The sequence below is a fragment of the Eschrichtius robustus genome, chromosome 2 (genome assembly GCF_028021215.1).
Source record: "Eschrichtius robustus isolate mEscRob2 chromosome 2, mEscRob2.pri, whole genome shotgun sequence".
Taxonomy (NCBI): domain Eukaryota; kingdom Metazoa; phylum Chordata; class Mammalia; order Artiodactyla; family Eschrichtiidae; genus Eschrichtius; species Eschrichtius robustus.
This window is the reverse complement of record NC_090825.1, coordinates 147,941,161-147,967,882: the sequence shown is the minus strand read 5'-3', so window position 1 is coordinate 147,967,882 and position 26,722 is coordinate 147,941,161. Positions and strand designations below refer to the sequence as shown.

The 26,722-nt window shown below is 52.3% G+C and overlaps 1 protein-coding gene across 1 annotated transcript in view; it reads right to left on the bottom strand.

Moving 5' to 3' along the window:
- Positions 1-26,722, bottom strand: part of ERGIC1 (endoplasmic reticulum-golgi intermediate compartment 1) — a 109,998-nt gene that overhangs the window by 25,578 nt on the left and 57,698 nt on the right. The window contains exons 3-5 of the mRNA XM_068536369.1: positions 22,110-22,182; positions 12,005-12,099; positions 8,007-8,131 (exon numbers count right to left, since the gene is read on the bottom strand). Coding sequence (XP_068392470.1) covers positions 8,007-8,131; positions 12,005-12,099; positions 22,110-22,182 — 293 coding nt within the window. The remainder of the gene's footprint in view (positions 1-8,006; positions 8,132-12,004; positions 12,100-22,109; positions 22,183-26,722) is intronic.

The following is a 26,722-nucleotide window of genomic DNA, read 5'->3' as shown; positions in this document are numbered from 1 at the left end:
CTCTGCTCTGGGGCCCCACTGACCCCCACATCCCCCAAGCCCCTCACGCCGCTAAAGCACTCAGCATCACCCGCCATCTTATCCTCATCTTGTTCTCATCTGTGTCCTCCAACGAGAATATAAGCTCCATGCTGGCAGGGTTTTTGTCTGATCTGATGCTGTATTCCCCAGGTTCTGGCATAGAGCACGTGCTTAATAAATATGTATGGGATGAATGAAAGAATGAGTAAATGCCATTAATCCTTAGAACAGCACTTTTGGCTTTGACACCTGGTAATTCCCATTTTACAGAAAAGGAAACTGAGGCTCAGAGCAGTGAAGAAACTTGCTACGGTCACCTGACAAAACCGCGGCCATCGGACTTCCCTGGTGGCGCAGTGGTTAAGAATCCGCCTGCCAACGCAGGGGACACGGGTTCGAGCCCTGGTCCGGGGAGATCCCACATGCCGCGGAGCAACTAAGCCCCTGTGCCACAACTACTGAGCCTGCGCTCTACAGCCTGCAAGCCACAACTACTGAGCCCGTGTGCCACAACTACTGAAGCCCGCGCACCTAGAGCCCGTGCTCCACAGCAAGAGAAACCAGCGCAACGAGAAGCCCGCGCAGCACAGCGAAGACCCAACGCAGCCAAAAATAAATAAAAATAAAATAAATAAATTAAAAAAAAAAAAAAAAAAAACCACAGCCATTGACCTCAGCGGCCCTGGGCTGATGGCCACATGGAGCCAGCCCTTCAGGAGGTGCAAAGCTTGGGAGATGATCCAGACGAAAGCCTGGCCTTGGATGAGCCCCTGGCCTGCTGTGACACAGACTTGGAACAGAAAATGAGACTGCATGACCTACACTGGACCAGAGGGATGCAAAGACTGTGGGAGCCACGGGGGAGGGCCCCCAGCTCAGCTGTGGGTGTTCTCAAGGGAAAGATCACCCTGTGCTAAGGCTCTGAAGATGAGTCTGCATCACTCAGGGATAAGGGGAAAGGCATTTGGGCAGAGGGAACAGCATGAACAAGTATGGAGATCAGAAACTGCCCAGTTGGTGGGCATGTGTAAGAAACTAGAAGAGCTTGGTATTACTGAACCCCGAATAAAAGAGAGGCCTGGGGGAGTGGCCACAGCAGGAAACAAAGAGGCATTAAGAGGGAGGTGGGGCTGTTTAGCAAAGGCCCCAAACACCACACTGAAAAACTCAGGGTTTATTTTATTCCAGCTCAACAAAAGTTTAACGAGCTGCACTAGAGGAAGGAATAAGGTTTACAGCTTAGCATCCGCTTATTTTGTAAGCACGCCTGTCTCAAACACAAAGTTGTGGGTTTCCCGCAGGAATATTAATGTCTTCACTAGGGCCTAAGCTCTGGACTGACGTGAGAGGTACCAGGCTAACAGGGCATGGCCCAGGCTCAGTGAGCTCACAGTTAAGTGTGCCATGGGCTGCTTGGAGTGGGGGGGCAACCTGCTGGGTCTGGCTGGGGTGAACAGAAACAACAGCTCTGAAAGATCTCCCTGGAAGGATAGCACGGCCCGCTTCAGGGGCCCGATTACCCATGGTAGAGTAGCAGGTGAGGGCCACATGCGGGCTCCAGTCTGTCCTCTCTTCCTAGCTGGGGAACCTTGGGAAAGGTCATTAACCACTCTGTGCCTCAGCTTCCCCATCAAGAAAATGGGGATAATAACCGAAAAAGGTTGTGGGGGGATTAAATGAGGTGAATACAAAGCCGATGGCAGGTGCTATTGGGTTGGGTTTACAGGATGAACATGTCTGAGCCAAGAGACAAGAACCCTCCCAGAAGAGGGAACAAGCATGTACATGGGCAGGGTGTGGGGAAAACCCTACTGTATTCTAAAAATACTTTAAACTTCATTTTTACTTATATAAATAATACCTGGATATATTTTCACTATTAAAAATCCATGTGATAAAGTCAGAACTGAACTTCCCATTGCCTACCGCCCCCAGAAGTAAGAAACAAATAGCATCCGGTGTGCATCCTTCAGAGTTCTTCTATGCAGTGACATGGGGCCTCCCATGGACAGGGCCGTGGGCGGAGTTCAGAACTGGGTTTGGAGTCTGGGCCTCACGCTCCCAGAGCTAGGTGAGTCAAGGAGGCTGGCGCCCGCACATGTGCCACCCGCTGCTGCCCCTTGAGGCTGTGACTCAGTGACCCACTCCCCCTCGGCACGGAATCCATCACAGGTGGCTGACTCACGCCAGCACACGCTGGGCTGAAGAAAGCAAAGACGATGCTTTTAGAGCTGTGACTTAGGAACCTACGTCATTGTCTCTGACGGGTTTTAAAAACATATAGATGGAGCCAGGCCCCAAACCCTGGCCCATTCTGTCCTCCTCCAGGGGGGTGGGTGATTAAGCAAGGACTCCGGGGCTGCTGGGGGCCTGCTGGGGGCTGCTGGCGCAGCTTGAAACATGTGAACTCTGACATCTGGCTGCTGGCTGACTTCCTGATGGATGGATAAGGGGGCCACAGGGCAAGTGTGAGCCTGATGCTGGGAGATATAGGGGCGGGGGCCAGCTGCTGACCTCGCCCGTCATCACGGCTGGCTTTCTTATCTGAGCACCCCTTGACTGAGAGCTCCAGGAAGACACGAACTCTTAACCCTCCAAGGGTGGGGGGGCAGAGGCTGGCCTCAGCTGTGACCGAGATGCTGGCCAGAAGCAGCAACAAGCAGGGGTGCAGGAGACAGAGCAGGGGCCCTGGTGCCAGGCAGCCTGGGTTCAAATCCTAGCTCCCGGCCCTTTAGCAGGTCACTTAATCCCTTGTGCCTGTTTCCTTAGGACTGTCACAAGGACTAAATGAGTTAATACTAGTAAAGGGTCGGGTGAGAACCCAATAGGTGGCGGCAGCCAAAAGGTGAGGGCTGGTGTGACCCTATTCTAGAATCTCAGCTGTCCCCTGACCAGAGAAGACTCACTTCTTGGACGTTATCCACGCACATTTCACGAGCACACTTGCAGCCAAGTGACAGTGGGTGCCAGATGATGAGATCACAGACACCCCACTGACAGGAGTTAAGGCCAGCCGGGGAAGGGCACCGAGACTTGTCCCATCCCTACTGCCATATGTGCTTTACAGATTTTAATCTGTTCACAACTCACAACCTGTGAGTGCAGTATCATTATCCCATTTTACAGATGAGGAAACCGAGGCTGAGAGAGGCTAAACTGCCCAGTCATTCAACCAGTGAGCATTGTAGCCAGGATTCTCAACCATAGGTCTGTCTGACCCCAAAGAGCAAGCTCCGGTTCAGCCAGAGCCAGCGGGGGGCCTCCCTGGAGCCTGTCTAAGGGAAGCCACCCGCAGCCTGGGGCATGTTTGCCAAGCTGAGGAGAGTGTGGCGCTGGGCCATCTCCTGGGTGGTTGTCCCGTCTCTCCTGTGCCCACCCCATACTCGGTGCTGAGTAAACGTGGTCCCTCCTGTTCACCATCTGAGGTGTTTATATCTGTTTAACCCAGGTGATCATACCCTCCTAGGGGAGGCCCCCCCAATAGGGAGGCAGGCATGTGTCTGTTCATCTTCAACCATCTTTCAACCCCGAAGACAGGCCTTCCCTTATGACCCTATCTCAGTGGGTCTCCTCCTTAATTCCCCACCATAACACCCCCTTCATTCTCTTCCCGGCTGCTTCATCAAATTATATATTGGCTTGTTTGAGTGTTTACCTGTCACCCCGTAATAGACTGTAAGTGCCACTAAGGGCAGGGACATCAGTTGCTTCTCTGGGCACTGCACCCCGGTACCAAGTGTGGAGCCAGGCACACAGTAGACACTCAAGAGAAGGATGTATGAGTGAATGAGCCGGGGGCGGGGGGCAATGGTCAAAGGAAGTCAGAATGTGATACGGACAAGAGCAACATAAGGTTCATGATGGGAGAGGCAGGGGCAGGGGAAGGGGAGGGAGGGCTCCCGCTCAGGCACCCATGTCAACGAGACCTGTGGGTGAGCAGCAGCTCTCCAGGCACGTAGATGGGGGCAGAGAGAGGGCATCAGAGGCAGAGTGAGAGCCTGGCCCACCAACAATTCGCCCACCTCCCTGCATTGTGCCCACACTGGCCTTCCCTCATCTCCAAGGCATGCCCTCCACTGCAGCCAGCATCCCAAGGGCTTGGCTGTGCAGTGGCCCCCTTCTCTCCCACGTGGGCTTTCTCTGCAGCACATGGGTCAGTGGTCCACCCTGTCCTTGCAGCACCAGCCCTCCTCTTTGATTCATGTTCTCTTCCAGATTCTGGGGCCCGCTCAGCCCTGGTTTCCTCCTACCTATCTGGCTGCTCCTTCTATCCTTCCTCCCCACTTCCAAACACTGGCACGCATCAGAAATCGGTCCTCAAACTGCATCCTTATCAAGACCTTAGGTTCTTACATTTTTGGTGCCACGGACCCGTTGCCAGTCTGCCGACACCTACGTTTTAAATGCTTTAAAAGTTTCGAATGCATAAAACACATAGGATCACAGAGGAAAGAAATGATGTCTTAAACAGTAATTAAAACAGATCAAACATTTGCACATGCCTCTTTGATAATGCAGCAAATAATAAGACCTGATCGCAGGTCAACAAATTACTGTAATTTCAAAACAGCAATGAGTGTAAACAGCAGCTCAGAATGATCTGTGACAATTTTAATGTGATACACATATCGGCAATTTCTATTGGTGACAAGGTCAAGGGTGCTGCTAATGTTACTATGGTTCACTGCCTACATTCATCATAGAAGAGAACGCTCAATTGGAGTTAGAGCTTCGTAAGAATAAACATGTCATTTTTTCCCCCATCCAGGTTCACAGACTCTTTGAATTTGATCTGCATTCCCTGGGGCGTCTGTGGACCCCAGGTTTAGGACGTTCTACACCTCTCCCTAGGTAATCTAGCTTAGACCAATGATCCTCAAACATGAGTGGCATCAGGATCCCCTGGGGGGCTTGTTACAACACAGATTCAGTAGATCCAAAGTGGGGCCTGAGAATCTGCATGCTTAACAGGTTCCAGGTGACGCTGATACTGCTGGTTTGGGGGCCTCACTTTGTTTGTTTGTTTTTATTGAAGTATAGTGGATTTACAATGTTGTGTTCATCTCTGCTGTACAGCAAAGTGATTCAGTCATACACATATATACATTCTTTTCAAAATATTCTTTTCCATTATGGTTTATCACAGATATTGAATATAGTTAGTTCCCTGTGCTATACAGTAGGACCTTGTTGTTTATCCATTCTATATATAATAGTTTGCATCTGCTAACCCCAAACTCCCAATCCATCCCTTCCCCACCCTCCCTCCCCCTTGATTACCACAAGTCTGCTCTCATTTGTGTCATATTTTAGATTCCACATATAAGTGATATCGTATGGTATTGGTCTTTCTCTGTCTGACTTACTTCACTTAGTATAATAATCATCTAGGTCCATCCATGTTGCTGCAATCTGAGGGCCCCACTTTGAGTAGCACTGATGTAGGCCTATGAAGGCCAACATCATCTGTTTACCGATGACTCCTACATTTACATCTCCAGCCCAGAGCTCTCTCTTGCACTCCACAAGCACCCCCTCAACTTCCAATTTAACATCTCTAATGGGAATCCTGAATGAAATGTGTCCAAAACTGAAGGACCGAGTCCCAGCCCCACCTCGCACAGAATCCATGCTTTCCCAAGCTTCCATATTTAGAAAATGGGACTGCCTGGTTGTCAAGACAAAAACCTAAGAGGTTTCTCTGATTCCACTCTTGTCCTCACCACCCACAACCAATTGATCAGTAAGTCTTGTTGACTCCACCTCCCTAATCTGGACCCTTCTCTCCAATGCCACTGCCACAAGCACTGTCTGTGACCTCTGCTCTTGGTCCTGTCCAGTCTCTCCCCAAACAGATGACACAGTGATCTTTCTAAAGGTTTGCTGTCCAGGAGAACTCTCCCTGATGATGGAAATGTTTCTTACCTGTGCTAACACGGCAGCCACTAGCCACATGTGGCCACGGAGAGCCTGCAGTGTGGCTAGTGAGACTGGGGGCCTGAATTTTACTTAATTTTAATCAACTTAAACGGAGCTGGTGGCTACTGTATTGGATAGTGAGGTTATAAAGCATAAATCCGACTGCATTGCTTCCCTGCTTAAAACCTTCAAACGGCTACCATCACAAGCACCATAAATCCTAATCACGGGGCACAGCGAAGACCCTGTGTGGTAGCTAATCAGCAAAGAGAGTCCCCATGAACCACACCTCCCAGCACCCGCACCCTTGGGTGGTCCCCCCCTCCCCCATGGAACCTGGGCAGGCACCTGATTCCTGTTAAGCCATAAAGTTTGGCAGAAGTGATAGTGTCTGCTTTAGCTCTTAAGGAGCCCTGAGCTGTCATGGAAGAAAACCACATGGAGAGACCACATGGAGACAGAGAGACAGGTCCAGGTGTCCCAGGCATCTGGGCCAAGCCTCACAGCCATCCAGCGGGGACTGCAGGAAGGAGGGCATACTGTCTAAAGGGGTCATTAGCTCCAGATCGTTGTTTCCAGTGAAACTCGGGTCCAGTGCGGCTAGAGCCTCTGACTTTTAAAAGCTAGAAATCTGGACTCCCGGTCTTTTGATATTGACTCTGATGGATCTGAATACTGTATGGGGCAAATGTAACTGGTTTTTGGGTTGTGTGTGGCCAGTGAGTTTGCAACCTCTCAATGAGATGGCAGGGATTAGAGGAAGGGCATCTGAGCAGAGGCTACAGGAGGGCAGGCAGAAGCCAGCGGCTCAGCCTGGCTGGGATTGGGAAGGGGAGTTGTGGGACATGGGGATAGCTGTGCAACTTTGGCCGAGATACTTAACCTCTCTGGGTCTCAGGTTCCTCATCTGTAAAATGGTGCCACCTCACAGGCTGTTGAGAGGCTCCACTGCGATAACACATAAAAAGAGCCGAGAAGGGACTTCCCTGTTGGTCCAGTGGTTAAGACTCCGTGCTTCCAATGCAGGGGGCCTGGGTTCGATCCCTGGTCAGGGAACTGGATCCCGCATGCCACAACTAAGAGCCCGCATGCAGCAACTAAAGATCCCACATGCCACAACAAAGATCCTGTGTGCAGCAATGAAGATGCCGTGCGCAGCAATGAAGATGCCGTGCGCTGCAATTAAGACCCGGCACAACCAAATAAATAAATAAATCTTATAGAAAAAAGAGCCGAGAAGAGTGCTGGCTGCTGCCGGGATTCCCCAGCTCTCCCAAATGCACCGCGCTCACACCTTTAACTTAGGATCTGAAGTTCCTGGTTCTAGCGACAAAACAACAGCAATACCTGAATGGTCCTTTGGAGCTGACCAGGTACTTTCAAACCTATCCACTCTCACTCCTCCTCTGCTTCATTCCTCATCACAGCCCTTACCACCCACTGAAATGCTTTCCAGTCTGCACACTGTCTGCCTCGCTCCACTAGAACGGAAGCCCCGCCAGCGCAAGAACGCTGCCCACCTAGTCCAGGCATTGCCCAGAGCCAGTAACCCACCCTGGAACACAGCAGGTGCTCCATAAAAGTGTTTTGAATGAATGAACGTGTGCTCATTTAATCATCACATACACTTTGTAAAGTAGAAGGTATCATATTACTATATCATCACATCCTCAGCCTAAAGGTGTGAAAACTGAGGTTAAGACAGGTCTAGTGACCTGGAGGGCATTGCTTGGCCAAGACGGGGTAGGGCTAGGATGCACACTCGGGCTCAGGGCTGCCAATTCTACCGTCTTCTCACCACCCACTCCTTCTGCGTCGGGGAGAGAAGTAGCTCCTTCCTGAACCAGCCAGCTGGGGCTCCAAACCTCAGGGAGCCTGAAACCCACCCCCGCCCCAGATTCTCAGCAGGAACTGCCAGGTGCCTGGATGCTGGCCCTCAGCTTGCCAGGGCTCTGGACACGGGGGAGGGCAAGTGGGCACACAGCTCCACCATCCAGTTTCCAGGGAGGAAGGGGACCACGGGGATGGGGAGCAAGGTGAGAGGGGACCAGGCAGGGTCTCTGTACCTTGTTGATGCTGAACTGCCCCTCGAAGCGGCAGCCCACCCCATTGTTCAGCGGGATCCTCATCGAGTTGTCAATGTGCCCCACTTCGTGCCTGCCCATCTCATCCTGGATGTCGAGCCCGACCACTGCAGGAGGCAAGGAGAGAAGAGTCACAAACATCCAGAAAAACGGGACCAGTCCCCTCCTCTCGGGACCCCTCATTCATCCACTTCATGGACAGGCAGGGCCCCCGGCCATCCAGGAGCTCACAGTCTAGGGCCCAGAGCCACAGAGAAAGGGGTCAGCCAGCAGAGGAGGAGGAGAAAGTGATGGCTGGACCGAGAGCGAGCGAGCATTCCTGTCCCCTGCCACTGCCACTGCCGGCTGGAAAGAGTCAGGGAAGGCAGTAGCTGAGTGGGCCAGGGATGGAGGACTGCAGGCTGCAGGGGTGCAGAGCCTGCTAGCCGTGAGGCTGCAGGGAGGCAGCAGAGGGTCAGGCTTAGGAGGTGGTCTGAATCCCGGCCCTGCCTTTTACCAGCTTGCAACCTTGGCTGAGGCACTTAACCTCTCGATGCCTTGGTTTCCTTCTCTGTAAATGGCGCGGGTGGGGGGAGGGAGTGAGGAGTGGGCGGGGATAACAATTAAAGCTTCCTTGGAGAATCACGAGGATCAGATAATTAATATGTGTCGAAAAGGCTTAGAAGGGGGCCTGATGCTCAGTAGGTGGCAAGTACATAATAAATGTCAGCACTTACTGCATCTCAGACAGTCTCTGGGTTCCCTGGGCGTCATTCAGGCTCAGGCAGTCATTCATTCACATCTTCCTTTACCCAATGCCCGCTCCTCCAGGCCCTGCCCTCCAGGAGTGTGGGCACTTTTCTGGGTTCCTCAGTGCACTAAGGGGTCTGGAGTCCTGGTCCTGACTCCAATGTGACTCTCCATCACCTACTGTGACTCAGCTTCCTAATCTGCAAAATGGGCAGGCCCAAGCCAACTGTATTCCCTGAGATGGTCCAAGAGGCAAACGAGGATCCCTGGAAACTATGGAAATGCAGAGATTTCCCTGATCGGAGCGCTAGAAAGCAGGTTGCGATACAGAGAAAGAGCAGCTGGAAGCAATTTCCAGTGAGCTGACTGTAAAAGGGAAAAATGGGAAGAACCCAGTATTCCTCAATGGGCATGGAAGTATGCGAGGGCCCATCCATACAAGGGAGTGCGACGCGCCACTAAAAATGATGCTTCCGGGTCTGTCGTACGTGGGAAATGCTGATGTCGTAATGTTCGGATTAAAAGAAATGCAAGCAGGTCCCCGTTTGACTCAGCAGTTCCATCCCCGGGGAGCCCGTCCTCCAGACGCACACGCGTCCAGACGTGTGCACAAGGCTCTGAGCAACCTTATTTGAAATTGTGACGACTGGAAGCAACCCAACTGCCTGTCAACGGGGCACTGGTCAATGGCACAGCCCCCCTCCGGAATGCTGTGCAGTGGGTACAAGGAATGAGCCAAACCCATATGTGGGGAGGGGCAGTGTGAGCTCTGGGGCTGTCTGGGCTGTCCTGTCTGTCCTATCCTGTGGTTCCTGGCTCTGCCCCTACACTGTGGCACCTCGAGCAAGTCACCTAACCTTTTTGTGCCTCAGTTGCTTGTTCTATCCTAGGCTTGCGAGGATTAAAAAAATTAAAACAGAACTTACTATGGGCTAGACACTCTTCCAAGTGCCTTTTCCATAAGAAGGCACCATCTGAACATCCCTGTGGGGAAGATAATATTATCAGACCCATCCTATACTGGGGGATGCTGACGCACAGAGAGGTTAAGTAACTTGCCTGAGATCTCACAGCTAAGAAACAATGGCGCCTGGCTTGAAACCCATAGAGTCTGGATCCAGAGCCCACACCCTCTGGCCACTCTGCTAGAACACCTCTCATCTTAAGGCACAAACACAGCCAAAGGATTCAGGACAGGGCCTGCCCCCGAGTAAGAGCTGAATAAATGGCAGCTGTGGTTATTATTTTACTAATATTATGAGTAATATAAGAACAGCTCCATGATATAAATGGAAAAAAGAAGAAATCCCAGAAAGGTTCCCTGTACTTGGGTCCCAATTATGTAAAAAGAAAAAAAAAAAACAAAAAACACCAAACATGACATATGTTTGCAGACAGACAGACAGACAGAGACACACAGGGGTGAGTGAAGGGGTCCCAACTGCTAACAGGGGCTTCCTCTGCGGTGGTCGGCATGTGGGAAGCACGTACCTCTTTTAGTTTTTTCTTTATATATTTCTGTATTTTGAACATGTATCTTTTTTAAAAATAAAACAATGTATCCCTGTATTAGTTGTTTACCAGAAAAAGATTATTTTTAAAAGCAGGATATGAGATTGCACAGGCAGCATGATCTCAGCCATGTTTAGAAATGCAGGGAACGGAAGGCCAACGGGATGGAACGGCATCAAATGTCAACTGATGTTGTCAGCGGGGGTGGAATTATGGGCGACTTCTCTCTCTGCTGCTCTGGATTTTCCAAAGGTATAATAGTGAGCACGCATTTTCTTTTTCCTATAATAAAAATTCGAAGTTCTTTGAAAGAAAAGCCGAAGTGCGGGGCTCTAGTGGGAGCCGCTGGGGTGGGCAGGGCCCGGTGGATTAGCACAGCCGGCAGCTTCAGGTCGCCCACCCCTCCTGGGCCACCGCCTGGAGCTGGGACCGAGCCTGGAACCACATCCTTTTCTGCCCCTGCCCCCCGGGTCCCAGTCCTCTGGCCTCAGAATTTCCTTGCTCCAGAGACACAACCAACTCCTGAATGAGAAGCTGCCAGACAAATTATTTCTCTGAGAGAAAGAGAAAAAATAAAAATAAAACCAACCCATTTCAACAGGTTCCCTGGCTCGGGGCCCATGGCGCATTCAAAACTGTGATGTAATTCTCACCAAAAGCAATAACAGAGCGGAATCTCTCCCCATCTGTGCCACAGACCCGCCCAATGTTCTGCCTTTCAGGAGGAAGGAAGGGAGTAGAAGGAGGAGAAGGGTCTGCATGGGGTCCATGCCAGGCTGGGGCAGAGGGACAGCTGGAAACCCAGTCTACTCATTAACAAATCTAGGAACCAGCTCATTAGATCCTCCCAACAACCTCAAGCAAGAGATGGCACTACACCCATTTCACAGTTGAGGAAACTGAGGCTCAGAGGGGTCACCTTAGCCAGGGTCACACAGTTTTAGTAAACAAAGGAGCCAGAATCTGACTCCAAACCAGACTCCCAGTGGGTTCTGTTTTACACAGGTAATTCATTCTCCTGGTTGAAACACATAAAGTAAAACAAAACAAAACACACAGACACACGATGGAGTGTGAAGTCAAAAAGGATGTTTGCCACGGCTGCTAACAGCTCAGAGCTGCATCCTTCTCCTGGTGACTGCTCTTGGCTGGTTGGAGGTCCCCTTGCCTTGGGATGCTTGGGAGGTTACACGGCCCCCACCCATCCCCACACACCACCCTGTACCCATCAGCCGAGGGTATGGATACTAACAGCCCAGCCCCCTTGCTACCAGGCGAGACAGACTACGACGTCATTCACACGCCATGGCTCCCCGTGGGATCAGGCCGCAATTAGACGTCAGCTGAACACACACCTCTGTCTGTCTTCTCACCACCCTCATGCCCTTACAGGTTCCTCCTGGGAGCCCTCTCTCAATAAACCACTTGCAGAAAATCTAGGTTTTACTTCTTGGGAGCTGGACCTCAGAGACACTGTCCGCGCCTCCCCCCTCCCAACATGGCTACTCTCCAGAGGTAAACCGTTGGCAGTGTCTTGTGTTTTTTTATTCCAAAAAACATCCAAGTGTGTGCACATTTGATTACGTCCTGCCCCACAAAAGCGGGGAGAGTTTCCTGCTGCCCGTTGTTTGCAGCTTGCCATCCACTTAACTTGTCCTGGTTATCTCGCCATTTCTGCACACACAGCACTGTCTAGAGGAAGTGTCTTGCCGGAGCAGAGAGCTGCTGGGAATACTCACATTCACAGTGCAAATTGGGTAGACTGATGTTCAGGCTGACGTCAATTTTGCCCCCGCTGTCCTTGTCCGGGTCATCGACGTACAACTCGTTCACACTGAAGGAGACAAGTACAGAAGCCTTGTTGAGATGGGGACACCCATCCCGGCTGCAGGGGACAGCCAGGGACACTTCACTTGGTGACCACTGCTCAGACAACCCAGACTCCCATCTGGGGGAAGCCTGGACCTGCTCAAGCACAGGGGGAGCAGGGCTCCCATCTCCGTGGCGCTCTCCAAATGCCGGCCTTACCCCTTAGAAGGAGGGGAGAAGGACTGGACGGGACGGCGGCAAGAGCACGGAGTCAGACGGATTCATTTTCCAATCGTGACTCTGCCATTTTTCTATGGAACTCAGGCAGATAACTTCACCTCTGTGAACCCTTCTGTTAAATGGGGATACCACCACCCACTGTTAATGGCGTGTTCTGAACACTTACATGAAAATTGAGACCGTTCTAGGGATCAGGGCCAGGTACCAACAGGCCCACGGTTCCTGACTCCCTCCTCTCTTGAGCTCCTCCCACTCAACCCCCCACCCTCCCAACCCCCCAGCCGGCTGGGAAGTCGAGGATTCTCTGGGTACTCATCCTCACCCAGGCTCTCACAAAGCTCTAGACACAGCTAGACGAATACATGTATTACTTTCCTGTGGCTGCTGGAATGAATTATCACAAAGTTAATGGCTTAAGACAATACACATTTATTCTCTTATACTTCTGGAGGTCCGAAGTCTGAGATGGGTCTGCAGGGCTGTACTCCTGGGGAGAATCAGTTTTCTTGCCCTTTTCAGCTTCTAGAGGCCTCAGCTCATAGCCCCTTCCTCCATCTTCCAAGCCAGCCGCAGGGCATCTTCTCTCCTCTCTGACCTCCTAACTCCCTCCTGTAAGGACTCCTGTGATTCCATCCTGCCCACCTGGATAACCCAGGATCATCCCCCATCTCAAGACCCTTGACATAATCACATCTGTAAAGTTCCCTTTACCATGTAAGGTAACATACCTGCAGCTCTCAGGGACAGGGAGGTGGGCATCTAGGTGGGGCGGGGGAGGCACGGTGTGGGCAGGTGGCTCCATGGACAGCTAGGCCACCTTGCTGCTGGGGACAATGGCACCACACTGGGATCTGTTAGCAACATGCTAAGTATTCAACAAATACTTTTTGAGCACTTACTACCTGTCAGGCACTAGAGACAGCGAGGAACCAGACAGACACGGTCTCTGCCTTCACTGAGCTTAGATAGACCACTCAGCTCCTAAACAAACACCTTATCCCAACTTTGATGGAAAGCTGTGGGATGCCGTGGGAGGGACTCACGGGGTGATAGACCCCTGGGGAGAGCGGGCTGGGAAGCCGTCTCTGACGGGAGTTGAGGTCTGAAGGATGAGTAGGCTGTCCTGGCAAAGAGGGAGGGAGAGTTGTCAGGACAGCACTGCAGAGGTCTGGAAGCGGGAAGGGCATGGGTCGTTGGGGTAATTGGACCAAGGTCACCATGGCTGCAGCACAGAGCCAAGGGAAGCGGGTGTGACGCAGTCGGAGAAGGGGTGGGGGCCAGAGGCCATCAGACTGGATCCTAAGCACAGTAGCATGGTGAGGCTGGCACTTTGATAGGATCCCTCTGGAGGCGTAGGACCAACCAGAGGGCCCTGTGCACTAGGGAGACCTGGGAGGCTGCTGCAGTGGTGCAGGTCAGAGATGGTGGTCTGGACTCAGAGTGGTGGGGATGGAGAGGAGGGAGGGATGCAGGTATGGTGTACGGAGCAGCCAGGACTCGCTGACGGACAGGGCACAGGGGCGGGTCGAGGGAGGCATGCAAGTAGACGGCCACGTTTCTTTCTGGAACCATTCACTGGGCTGGGAGCCCCTGGAAGAAGAGCAGGATCACTGGGGAGGGAAAGGTACCGAGTTCCATACGGCCGTGCCGAGCTCAAGGTGACTTGGAGATATCGCCGTGGAGCCGCTGAGCGGACACCAGATGGCTGTGGCTGAAGCTCACTTCTGATTCCCGGGTAAACTCCCCACGGGGAGAGGGCACCGATTCTCAAGGCCAGCCTAACGGGCAGCCACGGGGCAGTGCTTGAGGTGGCCGGGCTGTGGTTATTTTAAACATGAATCAGGCCCCGTGGGTCCTGTCCACAGGCTGTAAAATAAAGGACTGTCAGCTCTAAACAGCTGGCCTCTAAGACAGCCTTGTAAATGGCCACTTCTTTGGGAAAGAATGAGTCAGGCCAGGGCAAGGGCACTTCATTTTTACTAAGATCCTGTCTTTGTGCCCCTGGCTCCTAGTGTGATACAGCTGATGCTCAATTAACAAGAAAATGTAGGCTCAAAAAGATACCTGGAGCTTGTTTCCTTGTGGGGGTCACAGGGATGTTTCCAGAGACAAGAGAGCAACAGACTCGGCTTAGCCTTCAGATCGCTGGGCCTCCAGGCCACTAAGCCAGGAAAGGCCCCCATCAGGCCTATATGCATTCATCTTATCCCTTCTGCTCCTGTGAAATGTCCTGATCCCTATTTTATTTATTTATTTATCTTGGCTGTGCCACGCGGCATGCGGGATCTCAGTTCCCTGACCAGGGATCAAACCCGTGCCCCCTGCACTGGAAGCATGGAGTCCTAACCACTGGACCACCAGGGAATTCCACTGATCCCCATTTTAGAACCAGGAAACTGAGGCTCAGAGAAGGTGAGTCCCATCCCCAAGGTCACACAGCAAGAGCTGGCCAAGATGGAACCCCAACTCAGGTCTGCCTTCCACCAGGCTCTCCAGGGCTCACACTGCCTCCCCTCCCTCTCGTCCTCAGCATCCAGGGTCAAAGGAGAAATTGAGCGGGGCCCTTGCCCTCTGAGGCCACAGGGTGTGAGAGAAGAGACAGGGGCCTGGGCTTGGCAGGCTCATAGCATTGGCCCACGTCAGAGATCAGGAAGAACAAATGAGCCAGTGGCAGAGGAGCGATGGGGACCACAGGAGGTTATGCTGGAGGAAAATCAACTTCTTCACAGCCAAATGCTCTTAAGCCTTCAGTGCCCAATTTCTACCCCTGCCTTAATTCGCAGCTCTGTAGGGTTGCTGAGTAACGAGATCACTGGGTGATTAACAGAACATCACGGAGAGAGAGCCCCCAGTTTCCCTTCCCAGCTGAGTGAGACTCTTCCTTGAAGCTACTCACCTTTCCTACCTGGGAGGCTGGGGGCTGGGCCCCTGCACGTCACTGAGGGATTGTGGGATGATGTCATCCCCTGGCAATCCTCTGGAGGTGACCTCAACACAGAGCAAGGTGAATCCCAGGTGTGGCACCAAGGTGAGCTCACCCTCGAGGCCCCAGGAGGCCTCTCCCAGCCCACGGAACCCAGGCTCCCAGGGGCTGAAGTGCCGCCCCAGAGAAAGGGGCCGAAGTGCTGCAGAGGAGATGGAAAACTCACTGGCCTGCAGAGCTTGGGGCCAGTCTGGTTACGTAAGGCCAGGACTGGCTGCTCCCAGGCACCTTCTGGACGGGCTCCGGGCTGCAGGATAAACATGGTTCAATCACCTGTGCCGCCCGCCCCATGAGGTCAATACAGCTGCCTTCCACGTCCAAGGAAAATGTTCCAGGGCCCCTGGCCTCCTGCCACCCCATGCCAGCACTGCAGGCCTGCCCTCAGCACCACTCGCGGGAGCCTGCCAAGGCTAGTTAACGTTATTGGCTGAACTGATTTTAAAAGGCAAACAGAGGTTAGAAATCAGCCCACCTGGAGGGAAAATCAATGCTTTTTGTGGATTCACCACTGCTGTTCGGGGGCTCTTGTGGGCCTGACTCCTCCTGTCACCAGCATGGGTGATGAGAACCCGTGGGGCAGTGGCAGACAGATGTGGGCTCACCTCTTAGCTCTGCCACTTGGAAGCTGGGGGACCTGGGACTAGTTGCTTCGCCTCTCTGAGCCTCGGTTTCCCCAACTGTAAAACTGGGAAAGCTTTCTATGAAGTCTGAAGATAGGAAAGATCAATCTATGGTAATAAAAGTCAGAACAGTGGTGGTGGTGGTTCCTGACTTGGGAGGGGGCTCCAGGAAACCTCCCAGGAGGTGGAGACGTGTTGTCTTGACAGGGTGATGGTGACACGGGTGTGAACACAGGCAAGCATTCACCAAGCTTCACCTTTAACATTCGTGCACTTTGCCGTTTGTACATCATACACATACCTCACGAGAAAGAAGGAAAGGAAAAAAGGAAAGGGGGGAGGAAGAAAAGGAGAAAAAGAGGGCTAACGGTTCTCGCTACTTCACAGGGCTGTGTGAGGACTTGGCAGTAAAGCTGCAGGCTGTCCCGGGGCCAGGGGTGTGCACGTTATCATTTGTGTCTGAGGGCCTAGCACAGAGCACAGGCCCCTCTGGGTAAAGAGAATAAGGCGGCGTGTTGGATTTCCATGCTCTCAGGGTTCAAATCCTAGCTCTGCTACCCACTGGCTGGCTGACCTTCTACAAGGGGCTTTGCCTTCTTCACCAGCCTCAATTTCCCCAGATGTGAAATAGGGACAACCATAGACATAATCTTAGAAAAGAGCATGTGCCCAGTGAATGCTCACTACTTTTATTGTTATTATGAACATCACAATGTTTACTGAGTTGATAATCACAGGCACAGAGACAGGATCTACCTCACAGCACTGTGGTGAGGATTAAACATGTGTGCAAGGCCCCTGGTATATTCTAAGGCCCACACAAAAGCTTGCCTTGCTTAGAACTAATCCAAGATGTCCCGGTTCTGAGCACCCAGCTGGTGCCAGGCACTATGCTGGGGCTTTTCACATATATCAGTACTATCTCATTTAAACAGCAAGCCAGCGTTTAATAGGAGCTACTGTTCTCTTTTCACAAGGATGAAACTGGGCTCAGAGGAAGGTAGATAAAAGATTGACTAAGATCACACAGCCAGGAAGAGGAAGAGGCAGAGGCAGGATTGGACACTGGAGCCACTGATGCCCAGAGCCATGCTTTTTCCACCACATTCCACTGGGTGGGGCAGGATCAATGAAAGATGGAGAGGCAGGTGGTCCCCAAGCAGACCTGTGATGCAGGGGCCACCATCTTTCTGATAATCTGCAGATGCCCACCCTACCCCACCCATGGCCCAAGTACCTACAGGACAGGAGGTGCTAAGGGCTCCACTCCCTTTGTGTCCCTCAAGCCTCCCTCTGTCATCTCTACCCACCAGGAGCTGCAGCATCTGCCTCCTTCCCACCCGCAGCCCTGCCCCGGACGAGGGCTCCCTGAGCGGTAGCAGAGAGCTCGTGCTTACAACCTCTGTTTGGGGGGTGGGGCACATTCCAGGTGGGGGACGCCACACTGCGTCGGACTGCATGGGGGTCAGTAAGCAGTGGCCATGTAGGGAGAGAGGAAGAAAGGGACCAGGGAGGTTTGGGTGGGGGGAGAGTAGGTGGAATGTAACGGAGGGCCTTGAAATTCTAGGCTGGGGCGTGAGTCCAATGACATCTACAGAAAACAATTTTATTTGCTTTTAGAAGAGCACTTGAATACTTCGGATTCCTGCCCAAAGTCGCTGACCTCCATGCTTAATAATTTGATCTAATGGAAACTTACCCAGGAGTGAGGCTCGCAGTAAAGGGCTTGGGGTGGGAGTGGGAGGGCAGGGATGAGGTTATGCAAGCAAGCTCTCCGGGACCTTGAGTTTTCAAATCTAGACCGTTCCAGGTGTAAGTAAGTGTACCTATTACCTACCAGGCAGATGTCCCCAAAGCATCTCTTTGCAGCCACCTAGTCCTGCCCCACCCCCTTTCTCCAAAGCCATCACCCTGGGACCCTCAGCCCCTCTGCCTTGGGTCATCGCCCAGCCCCCTCACCAGGCCTTGGCCTCCAGGGTCACCCCGCCCCAAACCCATCTTTGCAAGAGGTGATCTTTCCGAGGCACGAACCCCATCCCATCACTCTATGCTCAGAAGCCTTCAGGCCTCCCATTGCTCCTCCACGTGATGACCATGGCTCTCTACCCGGCCCTGGCTCACAATCCAGGCCTCAGAGTGGGTAAGCTGGGCTCCTAGGGAGCCATCGAGCTCCTCCTCCTGGTTAAGTTACTGGCCTACCCACTCTGGGCCTGCTACTAGAGCGTGTGAGGACACAGTTCAAGGTAACGTCCAAGTTCCAACTCGGTGGGCAATGGCTTCCTGCCTGTGAGGCCACCTCCCCCCAGAAGGGCGCATCCAAGTCTCCCAGTGAACTATTCTGACCAAAAAGCAGCAGCTGCCATGTCCGTGGGGCTCCAAAATGCTCTGGGCAGAAAAGGACGGGATATGGGGATCTGGGTACCAATTCTATGCTTTAGCATCAGACAGGCCTGGGTGTTTTTTTTTTTTTTCCCCCTCCTGGCCACTCCACACAGCATGTGGGATCTTAGTTCCCTGACCAGGGATCAAACCTGTGCCCCATGCAGTGGAAGTGCAGAGTCCTAACCACTGGACCGCCAGGGAAGCCCCAGGCCTGGGTTTGACTCTCGCGCTAACCACTTACCAACTGCATTGTGGTTTTAGCTTCCTGGTGCCTCAGTTTCCCCAGCTATAAAGTGAGACTAATGTCAACAGTAGTACTTGGCTCAAGGGGTTTTGTGACCGTTAAATAAGATGAGCTTGTAAAGTGCTAGCTTAGGTGGCTGGCATGTGGTTGCCTATTATAAATCACAACTGAAAAGTCTGAGTTGTATTAAGCTATAAATGATCAATGGAGAGTTCCAGTTACTACGTTTTCTTGTTATAAATCCTCATCAGGTTAATAATTAAGAGCAGCCGGAGCCTGGGCAGTCACAGGCTGGAATGTTCTGTGGCCACGTTCTCTGAGGAGCAGGATGCCACTCCCCTACAAACACAGAGCCTCAGAGCACCCTGGGGGGGCCACTTTCCCAAGGATAATTAATGTCCAGGTTGAAGTCCAATCACCCAAACAGGTTCCCCTCCCCACCGGGCTGGGCCAGAATAGCCTCTTATGTCACTGATAACCACAGGCCAGCGTTAGAGCAATGTTGATCCAACCAGAGGTGACCTCATTTCCTTGGGTTACAATCTCATGGCGGGGGTGGGGAGGCCAACCCACTGTGGTCACAAAACTGCCAGGGAGGGCCAGCCACCCAGAAAAGGAAAAGAAGTGTGACCTGCGGTCCTTCCCGGATCAGCAGGGCTTCCCGGGGGTCGGAGAAGCTTCTGATAGAGGAAGGACCCCAAGGTGCAATCCTCTGTCCTCTGGATTTTCCTGTGGAGCCCTCGCCCGCGAGGACTCCCTTTGGGCAACTCTTGCACCTTGGTCACAAGGCCGCAGAGAGAAAGGAGGCATTAGGGTCACCGCATCATCATGGATGGAGCCTCTGGCCCGGACAGGTCTCTCTTCTCACCCTCACTGCTCTGCCTCTCCCCAGCCCTCTCACTGCCGGTGAGGAAGTGCTTATTAGCCCAGGGCCAGACACAAGGCAAACACTGAATGAATGGCCCCTCGTGTTTTGATTCCCCTCATCTTTCTTCCTCCCCGGGGATGTGGTGGGACCAGCGTGTTCAGAATGCCCCCAGGAGCCGGGAAGAGGAAGTCCTGGAGAGGGAAAGGGGACAGAGCAGTGGGAACACACTGTGCTCTTGAGAAAGAAGTGAGTCCTGCCCTGGTAAATGGAGTGAGCTGTCCGGGCTTGCTCAAGTGCCCTGCATGCAGCAGCGGGGCTCCTCCTGCTGCAGTCACCAGCTCTGACGTCCAAATTTACCTGTTGGGGTGTTGCCAAGGCACTCTGCCTCATTATGGGCTAAGCTGACGATCGGCTGAATGAATTGCCTCTCAGAATGTCAGCTGGAGGTGAGGGAGGCCCCTTCTTAACTCAAGGCGGGGAGACAAAAAAATTAACACTCACAGAGTACTCATCACATGACAGGTGCTGAGTGGCCTTACAACCTTTTTCCTGTTAGACAGGGAAGAAATATGAAATGAATAAATGCCTGAAGGGATATGGATCTTAAAGTATATCAGGCACTATGTTAAGCACCTTTCAAGGTCAATAATCTTGTTAAAGCCTCACAAAATATCCCATACCTTCTCTATCTCCTATCCTGCTTTGTTTTTTCTTCAGAGCCCTTATCACTAATTGATACATTCCGTTGCGTTTGCTTGTGGACCATCTGTGTCCACCGCCTGCATTTTTGGCTTCTCTGAGCATGGAGTCACACGGTAGTAAATCGGACAGACCTGATGCCTGACTTCTGAGGGCTCAGGACCAAGGATGATCACCATTAATCCATGGCAATGTACAGAGCCTGGCCTGACTCGGGTCCACCTGCTCCGTATTCTACTCTCGCTGCTTGCTCACTTTGCTCTAGCCACACCAGCTCTCTGTCTTCACATACACCAGGTAATTCCTGCCTCAGGGCCTTTGCACTTGCTAGTGTCCCTGCCTGGAATAGGTAAAGCCTTGCACCTGGCACCTGGGATACGGTCAGGGCTCCCTCCTTGTTGCTGTCACCTGGGTACCACTTCTCATCTGGCTCCGAACATGAGAGGCCTGCACAGAAACCCCCTCCCAGGGAATGGGATGTGACCTGGAGAGACCAGCAGGTGCCTGGCACACAGTAGGTCCTTCATAATGCCAGCAGGTCTCAATTTCTGGCTGCTCTCCCTGCTTCCACCTCCAAATCATGATGGGATGACCCGTGAAATATCCAGTGGCCCAAAGGTGCACACTTGACTGGGACAGAGTCCAGGGGGAACAAAGCTCCTTGTCTGACCCCTGCCTGGTCAAGGAGTTATGTCTTGGGAAGCAGACAAGCTTCCCCAGACCTGGAAGGAAGCCTTGCCTCTGATGTACCCTCCCTTGTTTGGCCAGAAATACTGGGACCCAGAGAGGTTTGGCAACTTGCCACCTGTCACAGAGCAGGTGGTAACTGAGCAAGGACCTGGCCCTGGTTCTCCCAAGGCCTTGTCCAGTGCTCTTTCCAACACTCCATGAGGCTCCTGGGGCTTTGGTGCCATCAGAGTTAAAAACAGGATCAGAGAGAGACGGAAGACAAACTCTCCCACATCAGAGGAGGGCGGGAAGCTATATTCAGAAACGAGTTGGGGTGGGGGGGAGGGTGCGGTGGGCAAGACAGTGGACAAGTCCCCTCACCTCTCTGAGCCTCAGTTTCCTCATCTATAAAGAGGGGACAACTACCTCCCAGGGCTGTTTGAGGATTAAGGCAGTAATGGTTACAGAGCAACAAGGACCATCTTGGGCTGAGCAGCTATGTTTTCAGTTTCCTATTGTCTTGTGGCTGACAGGAAACCAAGAAATTCCATGAGTGAGAAAGAAAATTCCAGTGTTGGACAGGGGAGTGGGTGGCCAGAGCCCAGCCCCGTGATGACTTTCTGGGTTATAAACATGGAAATGCAGAGGCTTGGAAGCCAGAGGTGAAGGCAGGAAGCTTCTGGGTCTAATTCCTCTCAGAGGGGCATCTGATGAGGCTGTGACTGAATAATTCCAATGGCATTCGGTGTTACACAGGCCCCAGAGCATTTACTAGGTTATCTGAACTACAGATGATTCTAGGAACTGGGGATGGATTCACAGTGCGTCAACCCGCTGCCAGGAAGCCCATGCTGACTCCTCACCCAGTGTGGGCCTAGAACAGGGAAGGGGGCTTGGTTGAGGGGGCCAGGCTCCGATGTCAGAACCCCGCCCCCTCCACCGCCTCGGGTAGAAAGCTGCCCCCATTTTTCTCTGACTTCTTCCAGCTTTAACATCAAACGACCCTGTGATGACTCAGAGGGAAAAAAGCCCACTGGCCAAACACAGGGACGGCAAACATGAGCAAATGATTTCTGTTCATCTGCGGACCCGGGAGGTGCCTCCGTGACCCCAGAAGGGAACCAAAGTTTTCTCTTCAGCTTTAACAAAGCAATGTTGGTTTTCGCTCTGGCTTTAAAACCCTTTTAAGAAACAGAGGAGTGACTGATGCCACAGGCTTGGAAACAGGAGGTAGAAGGTTCGGAGGTTTCTCTCCGAGAAGCCCCTCTCTCTTCTCACCTGGGGTCCCCAGAAGCTCTGGAATGCCTCACCAGTGGGCGATGTAACTTACATTTCTGTCGTTATGAATCCGGTGAGCTCCGAGAGGAAGAGGAAGAGGATGAAGAGGCAGCAGCAGATAGAGACTGGAAGAAACAACACAGACACCCAGTTAAGGGTGGTGGGCACTGATGGAGGGAAGCCAGCCCCCCGACCCTGCCCTCAGAGAAAAGTTGCTTACAGGGAGGGGGACAGAGGCCCACAGACCCTCCCCAAAGCCCCTTCTTACTCTTGGCCTCAATATGAAGCAGCCCCACTGTCAGAAAGGTAGACCACCTTTGGAACTGATCTGACCCTCCCGTGTGGACCTCCCCACCCCCCCATGCCCCCAAATAGGCAGATCCTCCAAGGGGCCAGCCCGCCTTCCCTCCATAACAGCATTCTCATGCAGAAGTCAGTCAGAAAATAAGGGCTGCAAATCGGTGGCCCACAGATGTGTTCTGTTTGGCTCGACTGATGCATATTTTAAAATTTGGAGTTGACATTGAACAATCCAGAGATTTCACATAAAAGTCCAGATTTCTGGCTGCTCCAGAACACTCAAGCCCTTGTTCCCACAGGGCCTCTGAGCTCACCAGTTTGTTACAGGCCCCACCATCCCCTCCTGCCACCCAGATTCCAAGGCTGAGGCAGAGTGTTGGTTGCCGTCCATCACCACCCGCTGTGGTCCCATCAACATTGTGCCCGTGTCCCTAGCAGAGGCGAGAACATGAGGATACTCAGTGCTGTGCTTCAAAAGAAGGGACAACTCTCTGTGGGAGTGAAGAGTTGGGGTCCTACAAGTCTGAAATGCAGAGAGAGCAGAATGGAGCTCCAGGGTCGGTCCACATCACTTGGATTTATCTCGCCTGCCTGGCCCTTGATGAGGTTGGATTTTGTGACCCTGGACTCACTCCTTGGGTCAGGACATAACGAGTGCCCCAGGGGTTGGCCCTCAACTCATCTCCAGATACTCCCCCTACATCTAACCACCCAGCGACCTCGAGCCACGTGCTGTTTCCTAAATATGCTATGGCTCCTGTCTGGGATGTCCTTCCCCATCTTCCCTCCTCCTCCTTGGTCATCCTCTCTGCCTGGTGAACTCCTACTCATCCTTGCAGGTTGAGGCCCAACTCAAATGTCCCTTCTGGTGAGAAGTTCCCCCAACCCTCAGAGGCTGAGCTGGTCACTCTTTCCTCTGTGTTCCCTGCCTCTATCTGAACACCTTCCAAATGTTATCTGTGGCTCTCCCTTTCACTAGAGTGATAGATACCCTGGAAGGCAAAAACTCCACAGCTCCAGTGCCTGGCCTGGGGCTGGGCACACAGGAGGTAATAATAGGTTTCGTATAAGGCAGGGAGCCAGCCCCCAGAATACAGAATAAGGGCTGAGTGTGCCTCATCTGGGTTTATCATAGAGGCATGTCGTGGCCAATGGCTCACACAGTGTGGTCCCACTACTCACGTGCTGTGTGTCCCTGGGTAAATTAACTTAACCTCTCTCTGCCTCAGTTTCCGCATCTGTAAAATGGCACCAGTAGTAGCACTTGCCTTATGGGGCTGCTTGAGAATTTCCACAACACAGAAACTGGACTTGAAATAACGCCTGGCAGGTAATAATGGCTCAAGCATTAGCTCATTATTAGGATTTTCATCAGGGAGACCTTGGAGGGTGTGGTGATTTGGGGAAGGTGATTTGGCCAGTGGGTTGACCCTCAGTTTCCCGCAAAGAAAAGTTCCCAGTACCACCTGCTGATTCGGCCACATCCTTGAGAGTCTGTACCTGGTTGGCTGAGCCGTCCTGACTGACGCTGAAACCAGGTTATTTGTCATCATCACCATCGTTATTATTATCATCATCTATCTATGGCAAAATATACAGTCAAAGATACGTTCTGGGCTCCCCTGGTGGCACAGTGGTTAAGAATCCGCCTGCCAACGCAGGGGACACGGGTTCGAGCCCTGGTCTGGGAAGATCCCACATGCCGTGGAGCAACTAAGCCCGCGCGCCACAACTACTGAAGCCCGCATGCCTAGAGCCCGTGCTCCGCAACAAGAGAAGCCATTGCAGTGAGAAGCCCGCGCACCACAACGAAGAGTAGCCCCCGCTCGCTGCAACTAGAGAAAGCCCGTGTGCAGCAACAAAGACCCAACTCAGCCAAAAATAAATAAAATAAATAAATAAAATAAATAAATTTATTTAAAAAAAAAAAAACATTCTGAGGCAAGAAGGCAGAGAACAAGTGTTTGTGGGGCACCTACCACATGCCCTGCTTTGGGAGTGTTAACAGATACCTGTCACGTCACACTCCCGTGTGAAAGAGGGTATGAGTCCGTGTGTGAGGGTGTAGAAATGGAGGCTCAGAAAGAGGACGAGAGTGGCCCAGGGACACACTGGGTGGCAGGTGGGGGGGCGGGGTGGGGAGGGCAGGAACCTGAGCGGTCTAGAGCCAATGCCCTAAGAAAAGGAACCCCGAGATCTCAGACTCCAAGTGAAGGGCGGGACAGGGACATCCCCAGAGTCCCCACCAAGCCTCCAAAACCACACCCAGACATGGGGCATACTAGAATGACTCCCCAGTTCTTCCAAACTTTGAAAAAGCTGTACAGGGCAGAGTTTAAGGGTTTTACTTTTTTTTGGAAGAAGTAATACATGCAAGTGATAAGAAAAATCATCAAGCTGTATAAAAAGGCAAACTGTGTGAGTCTCTTTCTCACTCCCGACCCACAGCCCCCTGCTCAGAGGTACCACCCTTACAGCCTGTGTCCTGCCATGGGTATACGAGTTTTTCATCTAATCAAATAACATAATGTACACATGCTTTCTCTTTTTTTTTAATTTAATTTAATTTATTTTTTTTGGCTACGTTGGGTCTTCGTGGCTGCGCATGGGCTTCTCACTCCAGTGGCTTCTCTTGTTGTGGAGCACGGGCTCTAGGCGCACGGGCTTCAGTAGTTGCGGCACGTGGGCTCAGTATTTGCGGTGCGCGGGCTCTAGGGCATGCGGGCTTCGGTAGTTGTGGCTCACGGGCTCCGTAGTTGTGGCTCGCGGGCTCCATAGTTGTGGCTCGCGGGCTCTAGAGTGCAGGCTCAGTAGTTGTGGCGCACGGGCCTAGTTGCTCCACGGCATGTGGGATCTTCCTGGACCAGGGATCGAACCCGTGTCCCCTGCATTGGCAGGCGGATTCTTAACCGCCGTGCCACTAGGGAAGTCCCTGTACACATGCTTTCAACCGTGCTTTGCTCACTCAGCAATCTATGTCTAAGCAGGTCCCACATCAGTTTATACAGAGTGGCCATGTGGCTTGTTTGTTTTCATGGCATAGAAATTAATTTCAAATGTCTTCTCCAGCTGCTGAACAAATCCACTGCAGAAGACCAGCTGGCAATCCAAATTTCCCAGGCTCACATCCTTCCCCTTCTCACCTGCAAACTGCAGCTGTGATGCCTCCTGATAAAGAATCCCGCCAGGTGGGCAAAGCACCCTTCTCACTTGAAATCTCACACCTTTTCTGACCCATGTTTCAGAGCCATTTTCACCCTTCCCACCCCACCTTCAAGCGCCAGCAACCCACAGGTTGCTGTAATGATGAACAGGCCCAAACTCGGGAGGTGTTTTTGAAGGTCAATGCTGACTTAGGCCAATCCAGGTTTTCTAGCTGCCTTCCTTGCTCCAAGCCTGCAATCAGGCCCCAAACTTCTGACTCTATGCAGATCAGAAGTGGGGGGATAGGGATGGGAAGGCCTCCTTCTGAAACCTGCCTGCGTTGTCCCAGGCTTGGACCCAGCAGCTGGGTAAGTGCGGAGTCTGCTCAGCTGAATCCGAGTATCCAGCAGCCCATGCTGTGTGTCTGCTTCCCCTACCTTGTCCCCAGACTGGAAAGACAGAGACAATGTCTCAGCACCCCTGGGGCCTCAGGGTCTAGCATAGTGCCTGGCTCAGAGGAGGTATGAAATAAATATTTGTTGAGTGAGTGAATGAATGAATAAAAAAACATGAAGGCAGGTAGGAAGTATTTCCACCAGAAAGGCCTTCTGATACTGAAGAGTTTTTCAATCCATGTTTGGGCAAGATGCTCAGGCTCTATGACTCCAGACTTCTTCTGAAACTGACTCAGGCACTGGACAGTAGGAATGTGACGCCAGGAGGATGCTTGCTAGTGGGAGATCCGGTGCAGCCAGCAAAGGGGGCACCGGACCCAAGACCCAGACACCAGCAAGTCAAGGAATCTATGTAAGGCCACATGAGCACTTCAGTGGAGAAGGCAAAATTCAAGCCTCGACCCGTGAGTCTCCAGTGCCCTTGCTGGTTCCTTCACTTATTAATAGCACTTACCATGACGTCATGAAATGGCGTGTTTCTGCATCTGCCTGCCTGCTCAGCCATGCACTCTTCAAGGACAAAGACCGAAGCCCATTCATCAATTTGGTCCCAGGACGTGGCACACGGCCTGGCCCCAGACCTGGCTGATAAATATTTGTTCACTAAATGGTAGCTAAGGGCTGGCTTCCCGTGCTCACGCCTTTCCTCTTGTGCAAGGGAACTTGCCCTCTCACACACTGTGCTTGAGACTACAAATCAAACCACGTCCCCGGAGGGCCACTTGGCAGTACCTTCTGCATTTCACAATGCACATGCCCTTTGACC